Source organism: Opisthorchis viverrini, assembly GCF_000715545.1.
Source record: "Opisthorchis viverrini unplaced genomic scaffold opera_v5_202, whole genome shotgun sequence".
NCBI lineage: Eukaryota > Metazoa > Platyhelminthes > Trematoda > Opisthorchiida > Opisthorchiidae > Opisthorchis > Opisthorchis viverrini.
In genome coordinates, this window is record NW_008751858.1 from 460462 (window position 1) to 475216 (window position 14755).

The 14755-nt window shown below is 44.3% G+C and overlaps 2 protein-coding genes across 2 annotated transcripts in view; one reads left to right on the forward strand and one right to left on the reverse strand.

Annotated features, from left to right (window-relative positions):
• The window catches only part of T265_08105 (hypothetical protein), a gene marked incomplete at both ends in the record, with an annotated part of 67325 nt that extends 57987 nt beyond the window's left edge, over positions 1-9338 (forward strand). The window contains 5 exons of the mRNA XM_009173812.1: positions 1440-1662; positions 3049-3373; positions 3476-3531; positions 3622-3891; positions 8007-9338. Of these exons, the coding sequence (XP_009172076.1) occupies positions 1440-1662; positions 3049-3373; positions 3476-3531; positions 3622-3891; positions 8007-8101 (969 nt within the window). The remainder of the gene's footprint in view (positions 1-1439; positions 1663-3048; positions 3374-3475; positions 3532-3621; positions 3892-8006) is intronic.
• Positions 9339-11650: 2312 nt separating this feature from the next.
• Positions 11651-14755, reverse strand: part of T265_08106 (hypothetical protein) — a gene marked incomplete at both ends in the record, with an annotated part of 28228 nt that continues 25123 nt past the window's right edge. The window contains one exon of the mRNA XM_009173813.1: positions 11651-11934. Within this exon, the coding sequence (XP_009172077.1) occupies positions 11651-11934 (284 nt within the window). The remainder of the gene's footprint in view (positions 11935-14755) is intronic.

The following is a 14755-nucleotide window of genomic DNA, read 5'->3' on the forward strand; positions in this document are numbered from 1 at the left end:
CGGAGACTTATCACGAACAGCCTTATGTTACAATGCAAAGTGATCAAGAACAAGATACGTGCATCTTGGAACAGCAGCAAGCTAAACGCATGTCAGCATCATACAGAAGTAATACACTCTGACTGGGATTGATCCGGTTTACTTCGTGAGCCTTCCTTTGAGCCTACCACAAAGCAACGAACAAACTTCAGCTGGACAGTCGGACTAGGAAGTGACGTCACGATCGATACTGGAATTAGTTACATGCCAAGCCCATTGAGGTCCATAACCGTGTGCCGCGAGGCTCGACCAAGAAGGTGCGAAGGCCCCACGACACTTAGTTGTACGACAGAACGGTTCTTTGAGATTGTGCGACATTAGGCCCAATCAATAGCATGCCTGCGTACGTTTACTCCACTTACATTAACTAAGACGATTGATGAACTCGATTTGGTCATCGAATCGGTGGAATTATCCTCATGAAGAAAACAGCTTAACCACAATGCACTTTGTCATTTAGCCGGATATGCAGGTCAGTTGTTACGAATCATCTCCAAATCACCGGTACACCACCGATTTTTTTGGATTTAGTTTGTCAGTATTTTTCCGTAAAAAAAGCATTCTCGAAAATGTAGCACAATCGCATTGTTTCCAAACCATAGAAGATAAGGCAAAGCAATACACGATAGCTCGTTTCTAGGAATTTTCCGATGCAGTTTCGCAAACGTTTGAAATCGCGTTAGTGGGAATGGTGCAAATCTTGTGAAGGTCACTGTCACACATCTCAAAGCTAGTCGTCATAATCGGAAGGAGTTTTTTGGAAACTCTCGTTTACTGAACCAAATTTGAAAATTTTTGCAGATAAGCTATTCAAAAAACGAGACCAAAATCTATGCGCACCCAATAGTATGAATCCAAACTATGCCCGGATAAGTAGAGTGTACGGCCTATCCCGATTTGTAACCGTGCTCTCAAATTGTTGCACAAACATACAGACACCATCCCTTCATAAAGCGATTCCGTGGTCTGCACCCCCTATTTGGGCAGCTGCGCATTCCAAACGCTGGCTCTGGATCATTCGTGGGCGTGGATTAATGGATTATGACATGAGATGGTCTGAAAGAACTGACAAAATGTCATTTGCCTCACGTAGTTGGCGTTTCAACACGGTGTCGTGACATAACGAATGAAAAGCAGGCTAACGAATGCACCAGAACTTCATTTCTGTACAGGAGACGTGTGTCCAAAAAATATGCCTAAATTCAGTCGTTGTACGGATTGGAGTAGTGGTGTCAATGCGACATTTTCCATTGTATTTCGGAATGTTCCTCTGAAAGTGTCAATCGGAGATGTGGCTGTAAGCGGAGAAGAGTATAAGTATCTCATTACTATAAGCAAGTGCTTTCAGTCCTTTTCTATCAACATGTCAATCAGTCATCTCTCACTATCCGTCACTCCAGTTGGTCGAAACGGTCATCAAATATCACTCGTGGATTTTCTCTCCCGATTTGGGTATCGAAAGTGGTTGCTCCATTCCAACCGACTCGGTCGAGGAGTTACCTTCAGCCATAACTGATTTAGAAACAACGATGATGCGCGGTTCAACAGAATGCGGACCTCTGCTTATTCCCACCAACAGCATGGAAGGTGAGGAATCAGCCAATCAACCGGGTCGAGTTGAAGGTTAGTTCATGTTCACCGTCACTACTCCACCTTGTTCACATTCCTATGAACCGGTTGGTCGTTGGTTGTGCACGGCCACCAACCCATCTCTGCTCACCACCACGCTCCATAGCAACACACTGATGATGTCATGTCGATTGGTAATGAAACGTTTGCAATCAAACTACCCAGTTCAGCGAACAAACCAACGACCATCTACGCTACCTGATCTACCAAGATTTTCCTCCATTGAAAATGCTGTGTTGTGTTAGAACAGATGGCGTCGCGATCAACGCACGAAAAAATACGGTAAACAGGAGTGTCAAAATGCAGTTCGGTTATATCAACTACTTAAAACATAGAGTTATATTAGTTCGCTATAGTCGCTTGGGGGTGAAATTTTCAGGTAGCCAACACGGAATCAAGGCTAATCGCATGACTAAGAACCATGGTACCGCTGATACTTGCTTGCAAGGCTAGAGATGTTGTTGCTGACCGAACCACTCAAAGCGGATTTCTCTGTTCGATGGTGGGCGTCTCAGCAGTTTTCCTTCCTTCGTGTTTTCTTTCACACATGCATCTTCGCTTACTAGATTAGATCTGCGGTCGACCAAAGCGGCTTGTCTATGCTTGTTGATTGCCATGGGAAAATAAGCAGTTGTCCCCCCAGCCTCTGTTAATTCGTGTGCTAGAGGCTTGTTTTTGTTCATAGCCCTTGATAAGACCTTGGTTACACTGCTGTAATGAAACTAAGCGTCTGGTGAATTCAAAAGACCTCAGTAGTGAGCTGAGATTCATGTCCAAAAGGTCTTGGTTTTTTCCCATGGAGAGAAGTATGTGTACGTAATTCTGCATTATATCGTATTACATTATTATAATTGGTATATGTCATATATAATTATATAATGTAATGTTATATTATATAATTCCCTACCACAACTCACTACTACGAGGCTGCGAAAAACAGAACCCACTCGCGGTTTCACCCTTCTTGGAGCCCATGAGATGAGCATCGACCTCGAATTTCGACTAGCCCTATATTCTACTTTAAGGCAATTAACGAAGTAACCTCACTTGCAAATCACACTGGTATTAGCGAGAGACTCCGGTTTGTGGCATTTTTCAACTGAATGTGGCACCAAGACCGCCTCTTGTTTCAGTCGGCACTATATCCGAGCTCCCGTAATGCTTGTTCTTGGCACTACTTCAACTTCACTTATCCTGCCTGTCTCGCTCTTTACATGATAAGAACGGACAAAGTCAACTACCTACTGGGAAATTGTCAAATGAAGAGAGCTCAAACTACAAGAATCGAACCTAATACTATCGCACCCACGAAAAACACCAGCACAAACCGCTTGAGTAAATCTATCCCTTTATTTTCCTTTATTCTACACTTCTACACAGGTGACGTTCAGCCTTTATTGGCCAAACTTCTCAACGCAGCTGCCGGTCTCCCACCACCTCCTTCTGGCACGGATTTGGAAACCGCGGTCGAACCTGGCCCCGAATCTGATCGTCCATCGGATATTGCCTTGCCTATTCATCGACGTCGATTCACTTCGATCCCAACTAGCACATGGTCTGCGGCGGCACTCCGCTCACTTGACCCCGACGCTTCTATTGAAGGAAGACGTTTCCAACCGGAATTACTTCTCACTCAAGAGACCGAATTCGATGCGGCTTCTGAACCCAGTGATAATGACCCATCTTGTGATATCACACCATTGACGTACGTCCTATCTCTCCATCCTGTTTTTTTCATTGTCTGAGTTACGAAAAGACGACTCTTTTGAGTCTACGGTTAAATCACTTTTCTCGCCATTGATTTCAGGGATCTCTCTCCACGCCCGCGGCAATTCAGCTCGCAACTTGGAACAAAATTAGACAGTGAGTCACTGGAAGAGTCGTGCAGTTTCCGCTCTAGTTTTTGACTTGACTGCCATCAAACCGATCGATCCATCTTTTCATCCTTTGTAGACTTGCGGCACCTCAGTCAGGGTTGCTTGGATCAGTACACCAACGAAGCTCGTCAGCTTGGCGAACGAGTTGCCGAGAGCCGTCGTCAACTGCAAATCATAGTCACACAACGTTTGCACGCGGAACAGTTGCTCCACGAAGCTCGGAATCAAAGGGGTGATCAAACTGCGGGTTCGGATCTGGGTTCCCCGAACCAATCCACCCCATCCACAAATGTTCAAGATTTCACTTACCTGGACACACAAGAGGAGCAACAACCGAGTGAATCTGGTGAGTTTGCAATGGAACTTTGCAGCTCTCTTCGTTCAGGCGCGTAGTATTCTTGCTTTCCACATCGCTGTTCAAAAGTATCCATCAAAAATAGATGCTTGTTGATTGGATATGTGTTCTTATATTTAAAACAAACAAACGAGTGCTAGGCACAATGATAAGCAAGGAACGTTCCGGCTACACCTAGTGGTGGGGATTACGGAAAACGTATATCTGTGTGCACTTCTTTGTAAATAGAATATTCGGTGTTTTGGCACAGTTCGGTTGAAGAAGTGGCCTGTAAATGAGCTTGATTCACCAACATCACCATCGACAATGTAACTTTAGTGTTCAACACTGACGCTTGGCTGTGATACAACCATGAGTTATTTTGAAGCGTTATTGTGAGGAAAAGAATAAAAGTGGATGGGTAAGAGACCACAATCATTCCGGGTGCCCACGCCTCCAGACCCTCATTCAGACAATCTGGATAGAAACTGACAACACCAACGTCATTGATATAGATTAGCAGCCATATCTTGCAACATCTCCAACAAGACCCAGTGAGGATCATGTGGTCTCAATCATGGAAGGTGATTTGCACCGAAAGTACCCAGACTTTCCGTAATTTCTTCCACACCCCTGTGCCAGATCAATTCCTTTCGAGTAGTCTCACTGTTTGTAGGCTGGCCCTCTATGAAGTGACGGCTTCCCTGTACAGAGAAGTACAGGTATCTACCATGTGTTAGCTGCTAGATTTCACAGCCTATGAGTAGGACTGAGGAGGATGAGAGCTTTCAGCGAAAGGAGTGACTTAGTGAAATGTGAGCAGTGATATTTGGATCAGTTTGAGTTCCTGCCCTTCGAAAGAACCGAAAAACGGCGTGTAAACAGTACAAACTGATAAGAGACACATAAGAACAAACAAGTTTATGAGTGGAACTGAGCACTTTTAAAGTGATGTCGTTTTTTCTCGGATTGAAGAAACTAGTTTCCTAAGCTTTGGGAAAACCGATTCAGCACGCGCAGTCCAACACAGTGTAAAGGGTGTGTGCACTCCAGCATACTCGCAGCTATCGACAGTCGGATATTTGTGTTCTCAGTTGAGGAAGAGCTCTATCAAACTTGTCCGGCAAGTAGAAACGGAAAGTCAACAGGAAAGTATCATTTGAAGGCAATTAGGGAAGTTTAGTAACTCGAGTTCATTGGAGGAGGTCAAATGCTCATCAAGTAACCTGAGTAAACTCACTCACACCCGTTTTTGATTTCTTAGCTCACAGCCCAATGGGACCCGGTTTAGTCGACTAGTCTAAAAACGATACTGGTCTCGGTCTCATTGAGCATCGCGCACCTTCTGTGCTTAACGAAAAAGACTCCGGTACTAAGCGCGCAACTCAGGTGAAACTGCGCTGACATGAAGCAAGGGATTGTTTGTTAGTTCAAAACACAGTATCTTCTATTTGTGTTCGTATCACCGAATAAGCCATAATAGCATGTCGTCTGCAAAAATTTTGAGAATATTCTATGAGGTCGCGGTGTCGTTGTCATCATTGGTTGTAAACGACATACAAATCTTACGCCAGTTTTTGTTACCACACTTCTCCATGAAGTAGGAAGGGAAGTAGGAAACGCTAGAAGTGAAAACTTGATGCAATGCCGTAATGCTTCAATGAGGCTGATTCATTGGTCACAAACTTGTTTCAGTATCAGTAAGAAATATTGCGCTGGAATAGCTATATGTCACAGACCCGACGCAGTGTCCCAAATAACTTTTGTGGCCAATCCTGACTTCTCACTCCGGGGGATAGCACCTGGCGGCGCAGTTGAGTTTACCAGTTAGCGTTTTCTTCCTTCGCCAATAGAGCAAACCCTAACTTAATCTAGATCATGGCTTCCCTGCATGTGGTTGGAAGAAAGGAGTTCTTCATGCGACCTAGCCAGTGCATACTGTGATCGATCACATAAGTATCGTTTCTTTCCCCCGAAAATCCTTCGAATTACTTCGGCGTCACTGTTCACCTGTTCCCACTCGAACAGGCATTCGCAGACCGCTGGTCAACTGCCGAGAGTTTCGCGAGAGCTATTTTCTTCAGCTTATGGAGCTCGCGATTCGGGGTTGGCGCAGCTTCACATTGGAGTTACTTACCATAAGAAATGAATGTGGTCCTGTTTCTGAAAAATTTAGCCACATGCTAATACAAAGCCAATGTCTCAATCATTCTTTTCTGAAGTAGTCGATTCAACTCCACTCAAACTAGTCTAAATTGCCTTGACAACATCTAGGCACACTTCATAAGTGATTCGCGTGCGCGACCATTTGCGGGCACGTTGTTTAAGCTGTTGACAATCCCGCATCTTGACGCGTAGTTTTCAATTACCTACTACTCCATGTGATAGGTGGAACTCTTGCAGAGCACACGTTCCTCTAACCATTCAGTCCTTGCTGAAATTGACAACGTAATTACTGTGCCGTCTTTCCAAGACCCTTCAGCTGACAGAAGATAGGGTAAGCTCGTGTTCGTGCACATCCACACGTTGCTATGTCTACAATCTGCATGCTATCGTCTGTGGTTTGTACCACCCCACTACCTTCCTCCTGTTAATGGCGTGGTTGTTTATGTCACTTTGTGTTCGTGTTTAGATATGATTCCTCGCTGACTTTTTTGGCTCGATTATAGTTGTTTGTCCGTCACATGATTCGGCACCACCGTGTTGCTCTGTTCACTGCCCGTTTCGATCGTGCTGTGATATTTTTGGCCAGACTTGAAAAGCGAAAATTCCATTTCCCCATGTCCTTTGGTTATCTCGTTGTCCGTCTAACTTGATTCGTGACAGCACTGCACAGCATGTTGAATTATTCAGTGTATCTATCGCTCGAGTTCAGTGCATGTACACCGATCCACCTTGCATGCTTTCTTTTCTTCAACTGCACATCCCCGCGTATCCCCGACCAGTACTCCTCGTTATTTTTGTATTGCTCACACTCAGGATTTTTGAAAGATGAATGGTTTTTCCTCAAGGTCACCTACCTTGAGTGAACGTGTGTGGGACAACCAGCTTAGCCCGTAGACCAGTAACTTAATTAGATTGATCGATACAACCTACTGAATAAACCTGTTTGAATCAGTTGGCGTAGTTCGTCACTTATCGTTGAAGAAAATATTGGTGTCTCAGGTTGTTGCTTTCTTCACTCAACTAGACAGTAAGTTGGGTTGTGAACGTTCCTCACCAACTGGAATGACATCATCGATGTGTCTTTGGGAAGTGAAACTGTTCGATGCGTCGGTGGAAACATTTTCTTCTAGGTACCGACCATTCATGAATGGTTGTTCGCATAGGTCATGTCCATTCTGATTAGTGTACGTCCACGTGATCTTTAACCTTGTCTTTTACGATACCCTTTCGATGGTCGACACTTCGGTGGACTCTACGATTGATGATGAAACCCGATTGCCCAGTCCATAGAACAAAACAATGACCAGTCATCACGTACCACCCAATCAATCCAATGTCTTCCTTCAACTAGAGTCCAAGACAGCTAAAGCGATTGCGATTCACTCTGTGAGTTTTCTCCATACAAACATAATGAAATGAACACCAGGGACTACTTTCGACCTCGCCGATCCGAAAATTAAGTTGCCCTTGACAGTAGATTCAACGGAATCTCGAACCTCTACGTCATAGCGTTGCCTTATTTCATGCAAATACTTCGATATTTCGTAATCGTTCATCGCTGATCCTAGAAACTAAATTATAAATGGACATACTTGGGGGACTTGAAACTTAAACAAGACTAGATCTCTTCCAAAAATTAAACGAGTCAACTCGCGAACCGTTTGATTCTCCCAATGAGGACTTTCAACTTGAAGCTACCACTTTAACTTGGCCCTAATCGGGGGAATTAATGTACCCGTATATATTGGTATTGCCCGGTGTAAGTAGTCTATGCAACCATCGTACGCAACTTTCAAGTGGATTTATACCCCTTATAGCTCAGGGACTACCTGCTATGGGATAAATAGTAGACACGAAAGGAATCTCACTTGCTTTTGGCTTGCTTGTCTCCCATAGTGTTACTTACTCTCGTTCAGTCCCGTTCATAACTTCACTGATTTCTCCCTCCCCCCACTGCTCAGCTACCGTTGTTCAAGCGATCACCATCCGTCTTATCCTTCATTTGGATTTCCACCTTGTCCTTCCATTGTGCCAATGCTGTGTCAGTCTCACTTGATTGCGTCTTGCGTGCCAGATACAAAACCACCAGTATGTCCCCGGGCACGAAGGGGGCATGACAGCTGTCGAGGACGATGCTGCACTCTGTCCAAGCTCCAGGTCTTTTCCAACCTCGAATTGACTTGATCAATGAAAACAGATGATCATGTCATCTTTTATTCGCGTTGATGACACGCGTTTTTTTCTTGTTGATCTTGCCTGCACCCCAAACCAAGCACCTTTCATCTGTCTTTCATTCTACCAAACATGCTGAGAAAATAACGAATCTATTTCTCTCTGATCACTATGGTAACCTCAACCTGTGGACAACTTGCAGAAGAACAATCAAACCTCCCGGGTATTTCCAACCAGTACAGTCTCCTCGGTTTCTTTTATGTTACGATACTGAACTTCTAAAAATCTCCACTCTAGTCTAACCTTTACTCTTTTTGTCCGGTTCTCGTGATTAAATTGCTCTTACGCCTGTATATTGTCTCCGCTAATTTCCCCTATTGATCCGCTTACTTTGGTCAGGCGATCTGTGCGCATCCTTCAATTGGATTGTGCGCGCACATGTCTAGTTAGGCTACAAGACGGTTTCGTAATCACATCGCTCTCACCCTTATCCGCGTTGCTTCCATATTTCTGTGAGTACATGTTAGTGAAAGCGAACAAAAAAAGAGTTCGGCGGGATGATAATTTTGCTGTTTTCATTCTTTTCTCTGGTTTGTTCAATTGACTAGTCATTCTTTGCATAATTATCAGATGGTAATTTTTTCCGTTTCTCACCCTCTTACTGACTTCTCCATTTTTCCTGTTAGCCCCACTGGTTGGTATTTAAGTTGGAAATTATTGATTTTTATCTGATTTCATTTGCGCCCCTGACGTATCTCTTGTCTGGTTCACTTCCAGAGGTTCTATTTTTGTAATATTAGTTACGCAAAACACAAACTCTATCGATTGATTGACTTCAGGGCATTGTTTCTTGCCGTTTGAAGCACCAATCGATACTGTGTGGACACTTGCTTTGGTGGTCACTCGTTCTCCGCGCTTCCACGCGCGCGTTACTTGCATGCTTTTAAAAACCGTGTATTTGAATCTACAACTTTTACCGATTGAGTACACTGTGTGCGCCAGTCCCTTTTTACCACCCCCTCGCCACCGCCACCAGTTGCGCCGCACCCCTCTCCTTAATCATGTACCCCTCTTTGATTAAAAAGTATACATACGGATCTGCGATAAAGGTAATTTGAAACTAACGTTGCAATTTTGCTTGGTGCCAATTTCTGGGCTTCGAAATACAATCAAAAATCTCAGTCAGAAGAGTCAACCATCAATCAGGACGGTTATTGAATCGTGTTCCGTGGGGCTATCACAGTCGATGCGCCTAAGTAAGGAGTGGCGCACAGTGTTCCAAGATATACTGGGCACTTCTTTCGCTATTCGTTATTCACTTTGGGTTGAGGGTGACCGCGTAATGTGGGCGATGGATTTCACCAGTTCGGAATAAACGCTTTTGATGAAAGACGACAGCTTGAGGATAGATGCTTTGGACTAGTGGTCGGTGCGCTTTCTTGTATCGAGGAATTGGATGGAAGAGACGATACACTCACATGGGACCGTCTGATATTCATTATATAAATTAGGATAATGTTTTGTCGTGGTCGGAATTCCCGCCCCAGGGAGCGTCGTTACTAACCCTCGAGAAGCATTCGTATCGTCAAATGCGACTAAGGAGTCCAACACGCTTCTATGAAGTCGTCAGTGTTATTTTCCTGTGCACCGACGGCTCGGTTTTTGTTCAGTCGATATTATCGGATCACTAATGGCATGTTAAAACATCTACACATAAGGTGGAAACTTCCTATCAGGTCAGTCCGAAGTTTACTGTCCGGTGCAGCAACTTCCACTGCTTTTTTGAAATGCATTCGAGCGATAGGGAGATGTATATCTCACGTTCTAACGGATGTCATGACCAATGAACCTCACACGAAACTGCGAGCAGTGGAGTTCTCACGGTTGTCTACGAATTGGTGCGAAGTGAACAAAGCCTTGGGAGTGAATCCGAAAACATATCGTTTGTAAAACGCCTGCTATTTGGATAAATTAATAGCATGGAACGGAATGACGTGAAGGCATGCAAAACTGATGCGAAACTTGTCAGTTTGTGATTAGGCTTCTAACGAAATAATTATTCACTCATGGGTAGATAAAGAAGCGCGTGGTTACGTAGTTCCTAAAATGGCTCCAAGTTTACACAGTGGTCGAAACTGCGAACTCTCACTTTCCGGACGAGTGGTGTACCAACTAAGTTACCTGAAATATGATGCTCACATGCGCTCCGTCCTCGGTTCATACCATCCAGAAACCCATGGGATATGCGCCCTGAGCGGAAGTCGTGATAGCTTTAAATGGGATCCGGGATTCACAAAACAGACTAAAGTAGAGCTGTCAGGAACGGAACTTGAAACTACGACCCGCCCACAAACTGCCTGCTATCTGATACACTATCCCGACTCCAAATGAGTTGTTTCGGGAATCGAAAGCTTTAAAAGCAACACAGTGTTGCTTTAATTTCAGCAACTGACTGATTGACTGCATGTTGTGGCGGTGGCCACACCCAGAGAATAGTGTTTCACTGACAGGATTGTTCTTGGTACTGGACCAATGTGAACTGTATCGCGGATATTTTGCCGTCTACTAATGAAATTTGAGCTTTTCCGGTGTTCTGAACAACTTTGGTGGATGTATACGATGATATTTTCGAAATGGATACTCCTGATATCTAAACTCGTGACTGGGACATCAGTGCACCACGATGATCTTGTACAATGGTTGTCCGTTTTCTGGTTAAAAATGAATTAAGACGCTTTCTGTTTTATAGACGAACTCAAATAAACGCCGGAAGTCAGATAACTGATAGCGGGAATGCAAGAATAATTATTACCATTTGAATCCTGACGAGTCATCGTGCGGCGTTACACCATTTTTCCAGCCTCGTCATCCTGAATCCAAACGCATTCATGGTATTGATGCTGCCTCCGTATCCTGCACCACCGTCCTGAGGAACCTCGGCTCGACTGGTGGGTCAGAGCCCGTAACATCGGTCACTTCGATTCGGCTGCTGCCTCTTGGGAGGCAAGGGAGTGTCTCACCATCTTGATAGACTTTGCAAATCCCTGAAGTTCGCTAGGTTTGAAACTTGGGTTCACATGGGAGCCGAATTGTCTGACGAACCCCTTACATATCAAACGACTTATGCTTCTAATGATTCGATCGTCTACAACAGCGCACGTCCGCGGCAGCTCGTAACGTTTCTTCATCAGAGCAAGAAGGGACTGGGCATGTGAATGTCATCCAGAATAATCAGGGGGGAATTTCTTGATGTTTTTTTAATTAATCCGCCATTACTTTTATCTTGGCTTACAGCTATGAACAGAACTGTTCCGATTCTGAAATTCCATACAGATAACGATAGGAAAGATAATTTCATTGGATGTGTGAAACGTCATTTTGAGAAGCCAGCCGATGAAATAGTCAATACATGACCACGTTATGTGGTTTCCGATCAGCTGATCAGCCACTCTTGGCCAAACGGTTGAGTGTTCAACCACTGGCCGGAGTTTCGTGAAATGCGCACCGCTGATGATTCCCAAGAAGGATAAAATAGCTGCACAGTATTTCTCAGCTTTTCAGCATAGGTCGGTTTTACTGGCAGGATAAAATTGCTATTGAAAATAACGATCTGCTCTGGGTGTGGATTTTCGTTTTTGGCAGACCACTTTGCAGAAGTTTCTGTGGCCAGAGAGTCAATCTTCGTGTGAAAACATTCTGGCACAGCTTTGCAAGAATCTTAAAGCTTGTTGAAGGAAATTTAGAGATTATTTGATGTCAACATGAAACCGAGTTGCCATCCGTTTTTGTCAAATCACACTAAGGAGTTTGTCAGTATGTTCGATAAAAATTGGCAAGACGTTTAAAAATGAAATACAACAGAACCCCAATAATCCCCAGCCCCCACTTCATGTCTTTAAATAAACTGGTGTGGTGTTTGATGTTTCCTTTGGTAATGAGACATCGTGGGAGTACAAGCGGCCCATTTATTTGGAATTGTTTTGGAAATCGAAGGCATCCATCCGCTCTCTGTCGAAACGGCTGCTTGCCGCTTCCTATACGAACAACTGCGGTTGAGGGTAGCTGAACAAGGACAACAGGCCCATCTCTCAGGGGCACCATCAATTTCGTAGCACCCATACTTTGATTGCTGCGTTGTCCACATCACTAAACTAGACACGACCGAATCTGTGACAAGTAAGGTGAACGTCGAAGCATGAAACTACCTTGCGAGTATTTGTGTTAAGCGGGACAATGTGGAAGACGAGTGGTTATAGGAAAACATGGTGCTCAAGGAATGTGAACAGAATAATTCGAAAGTCAGTATGAAAACACCGTTGTTTTTGTGGGTGAGAAAATGCTTTATGCACATTTTGGTTCAGCGAGTCGACTTGCCTCCTCCTTGTCCATGTCGAACACTTAGGTTGCAGATGTAAGCGGTTACACTCTTTGACATGAAATACTACCTATAGAGTTACTGAAAGCTCTTAGACAGGGCACCACCAGTTTAGCCCTTCTTGGAGCTCAGCAGAAACTCCCCTGGATTCCATCCACATGATATTATAATTAAGCACCATATTCCATGCACTTAGAGAAGTACACTCACTCGCAATTTAACTCAATGATAATGGGAGACTCAATTGAATTCCATGGTTCGAACCCGACCTCTGTCTCTCGACTTCCCCCGTCTAGGCTTGAGCGACCTGGCGCAGTATCTCAGCCCTCGTGCCTCCTTCGTGTGGCATGGCAGCTAGGCACCGAAAGGGTGCTACAGCTGGACAATTAATGGAATCCCAACTGAATGCCTCGTTTAGCATATTGCTCAATGGAATATGCTCCACAAGGGTCGCCTCAAACTTCCCTTGGTACGATGCTTAGAGTATAGTGGTATATCTTCTTGAAATAGCGCACTGTCGTGAAGTGAAGATTCGTCTGGGATTCCGCACAGTCTACCGTCAAGGCCTAAAAGATTTGCAACTGGGGGTATTTAGCCAGACGGTTACAATCCCTCCGGCCGTTGTTTGATCCGTGTATGAATTTCGATCTTAGCCGCTTCCTCAACTTAATTTGACTTCTCGAGATTTTCGCTTTCATGTATGCGAACCTCTAGTTCTGTTACCTATGTCACTGGTTTTCCGGACGGCTGTTTTGGATTAAGTAACACGGCCGATCGTTTCAGATGACTTCCCAGTCGGTCCCAAACATTTTCCAATTGACTGAAAATACCATGGTTGATGTTACCTAAACTCCAATAGGCTGGTAGCTGTTGAATGAGCGTAATTGGCTTCAAATCCGGAGGCTCCTTCGAGAAAACGTCAGCTTTGGGCAATGAGAATTGTGATCTAACATTTGGGTCAGTTTGACTCTGGATGAACACCTACATTGTGCGAACAACTAAGAGTAACCGGGTGGGATGGTTAAGAATTCGCCCGAATGGATAACGCATTGTCGAGTTCGTGGGATTCAATGTGCATCGACGCTTGACGCGACATTACGTGGTCATACTGGGTACCATTCATCCTCAAGAAAATACGGATTATGACAGGCCAGTGTCCTATGAGACCTGGAGTGTAATAGGCACTGGGTCACTTTTGCAACTCGATTTCCGTCCGACGGTGCTGAGTGCAAGCTTTTGCTTAACTAATACTACTTCAAGCTACTTAAAAGCGTAAAGTAGCCAAAATTGAGCGCCAGAATCCCTCATCGCTAGGCCAAGGATCAACAAGTATGGGCGAGGACAAAGAGAATTTGAAGGAGTGACTTCGGTTTTAAGTGGGGCAAGAGTTTCAGATTACGGTATTTACAACGCTCCAAAAAGTTTTGCCTTCATAGTTATAGTGTGCAGAGATCGCCGGGCTACTAATTCCAAGTGATAAGATATCCATCATTGCTAGACCTGTTATACATTACTCGGCAATCGTGAACGGCTAGTTTGAATATCACCTTCGTTTACTAACTAAGCTTGAGTTTCACTGCAGCCTAGTCAAACTGTGGATCTGTATGCAGCCAAACGAGACCACCATAGCCATATTCCAAAGGTTGGTCATCACCGCTCATGATGGGTAGGGGACTCCCCAGACGTAGATGAGAAGGTACCTCCCACGTCACGTGAAACTATTAAAATAATTTATTCTAATGATTAAAAGGTCCCTGTTGTCGTAATACTATATTATTTAAATCTCGAAATAAAAGCTAAGTCAGGATGTCATTCGACCCAGTGTGATATGGATACTTGGGGCGAGATGGCCCAAGCACGTGAAACTAATAATTTATTCTAATGATTAAAAGGTCCCTGTTGTCGTAATACTATATTATTTAAATCTCGAAATAAAAGCTAAGTCAGGTCAGGATTCGACCCAGTGTGATATGGATACTTGGGGCGAGATGGCCCAAGCGGTTAGAGTGGGAATTTACTGACCACAAGGTCCGTGGTTCGAACCAGACCTCTGCTTCTCGACTTCCTCTGTCTAGGCTTGGGCAACCTGGCAGTGTACCAGCCTCTATGTGGCATGGCACCTATATACCGAAAATTCGTTACGGCTGAACAATTATATATATA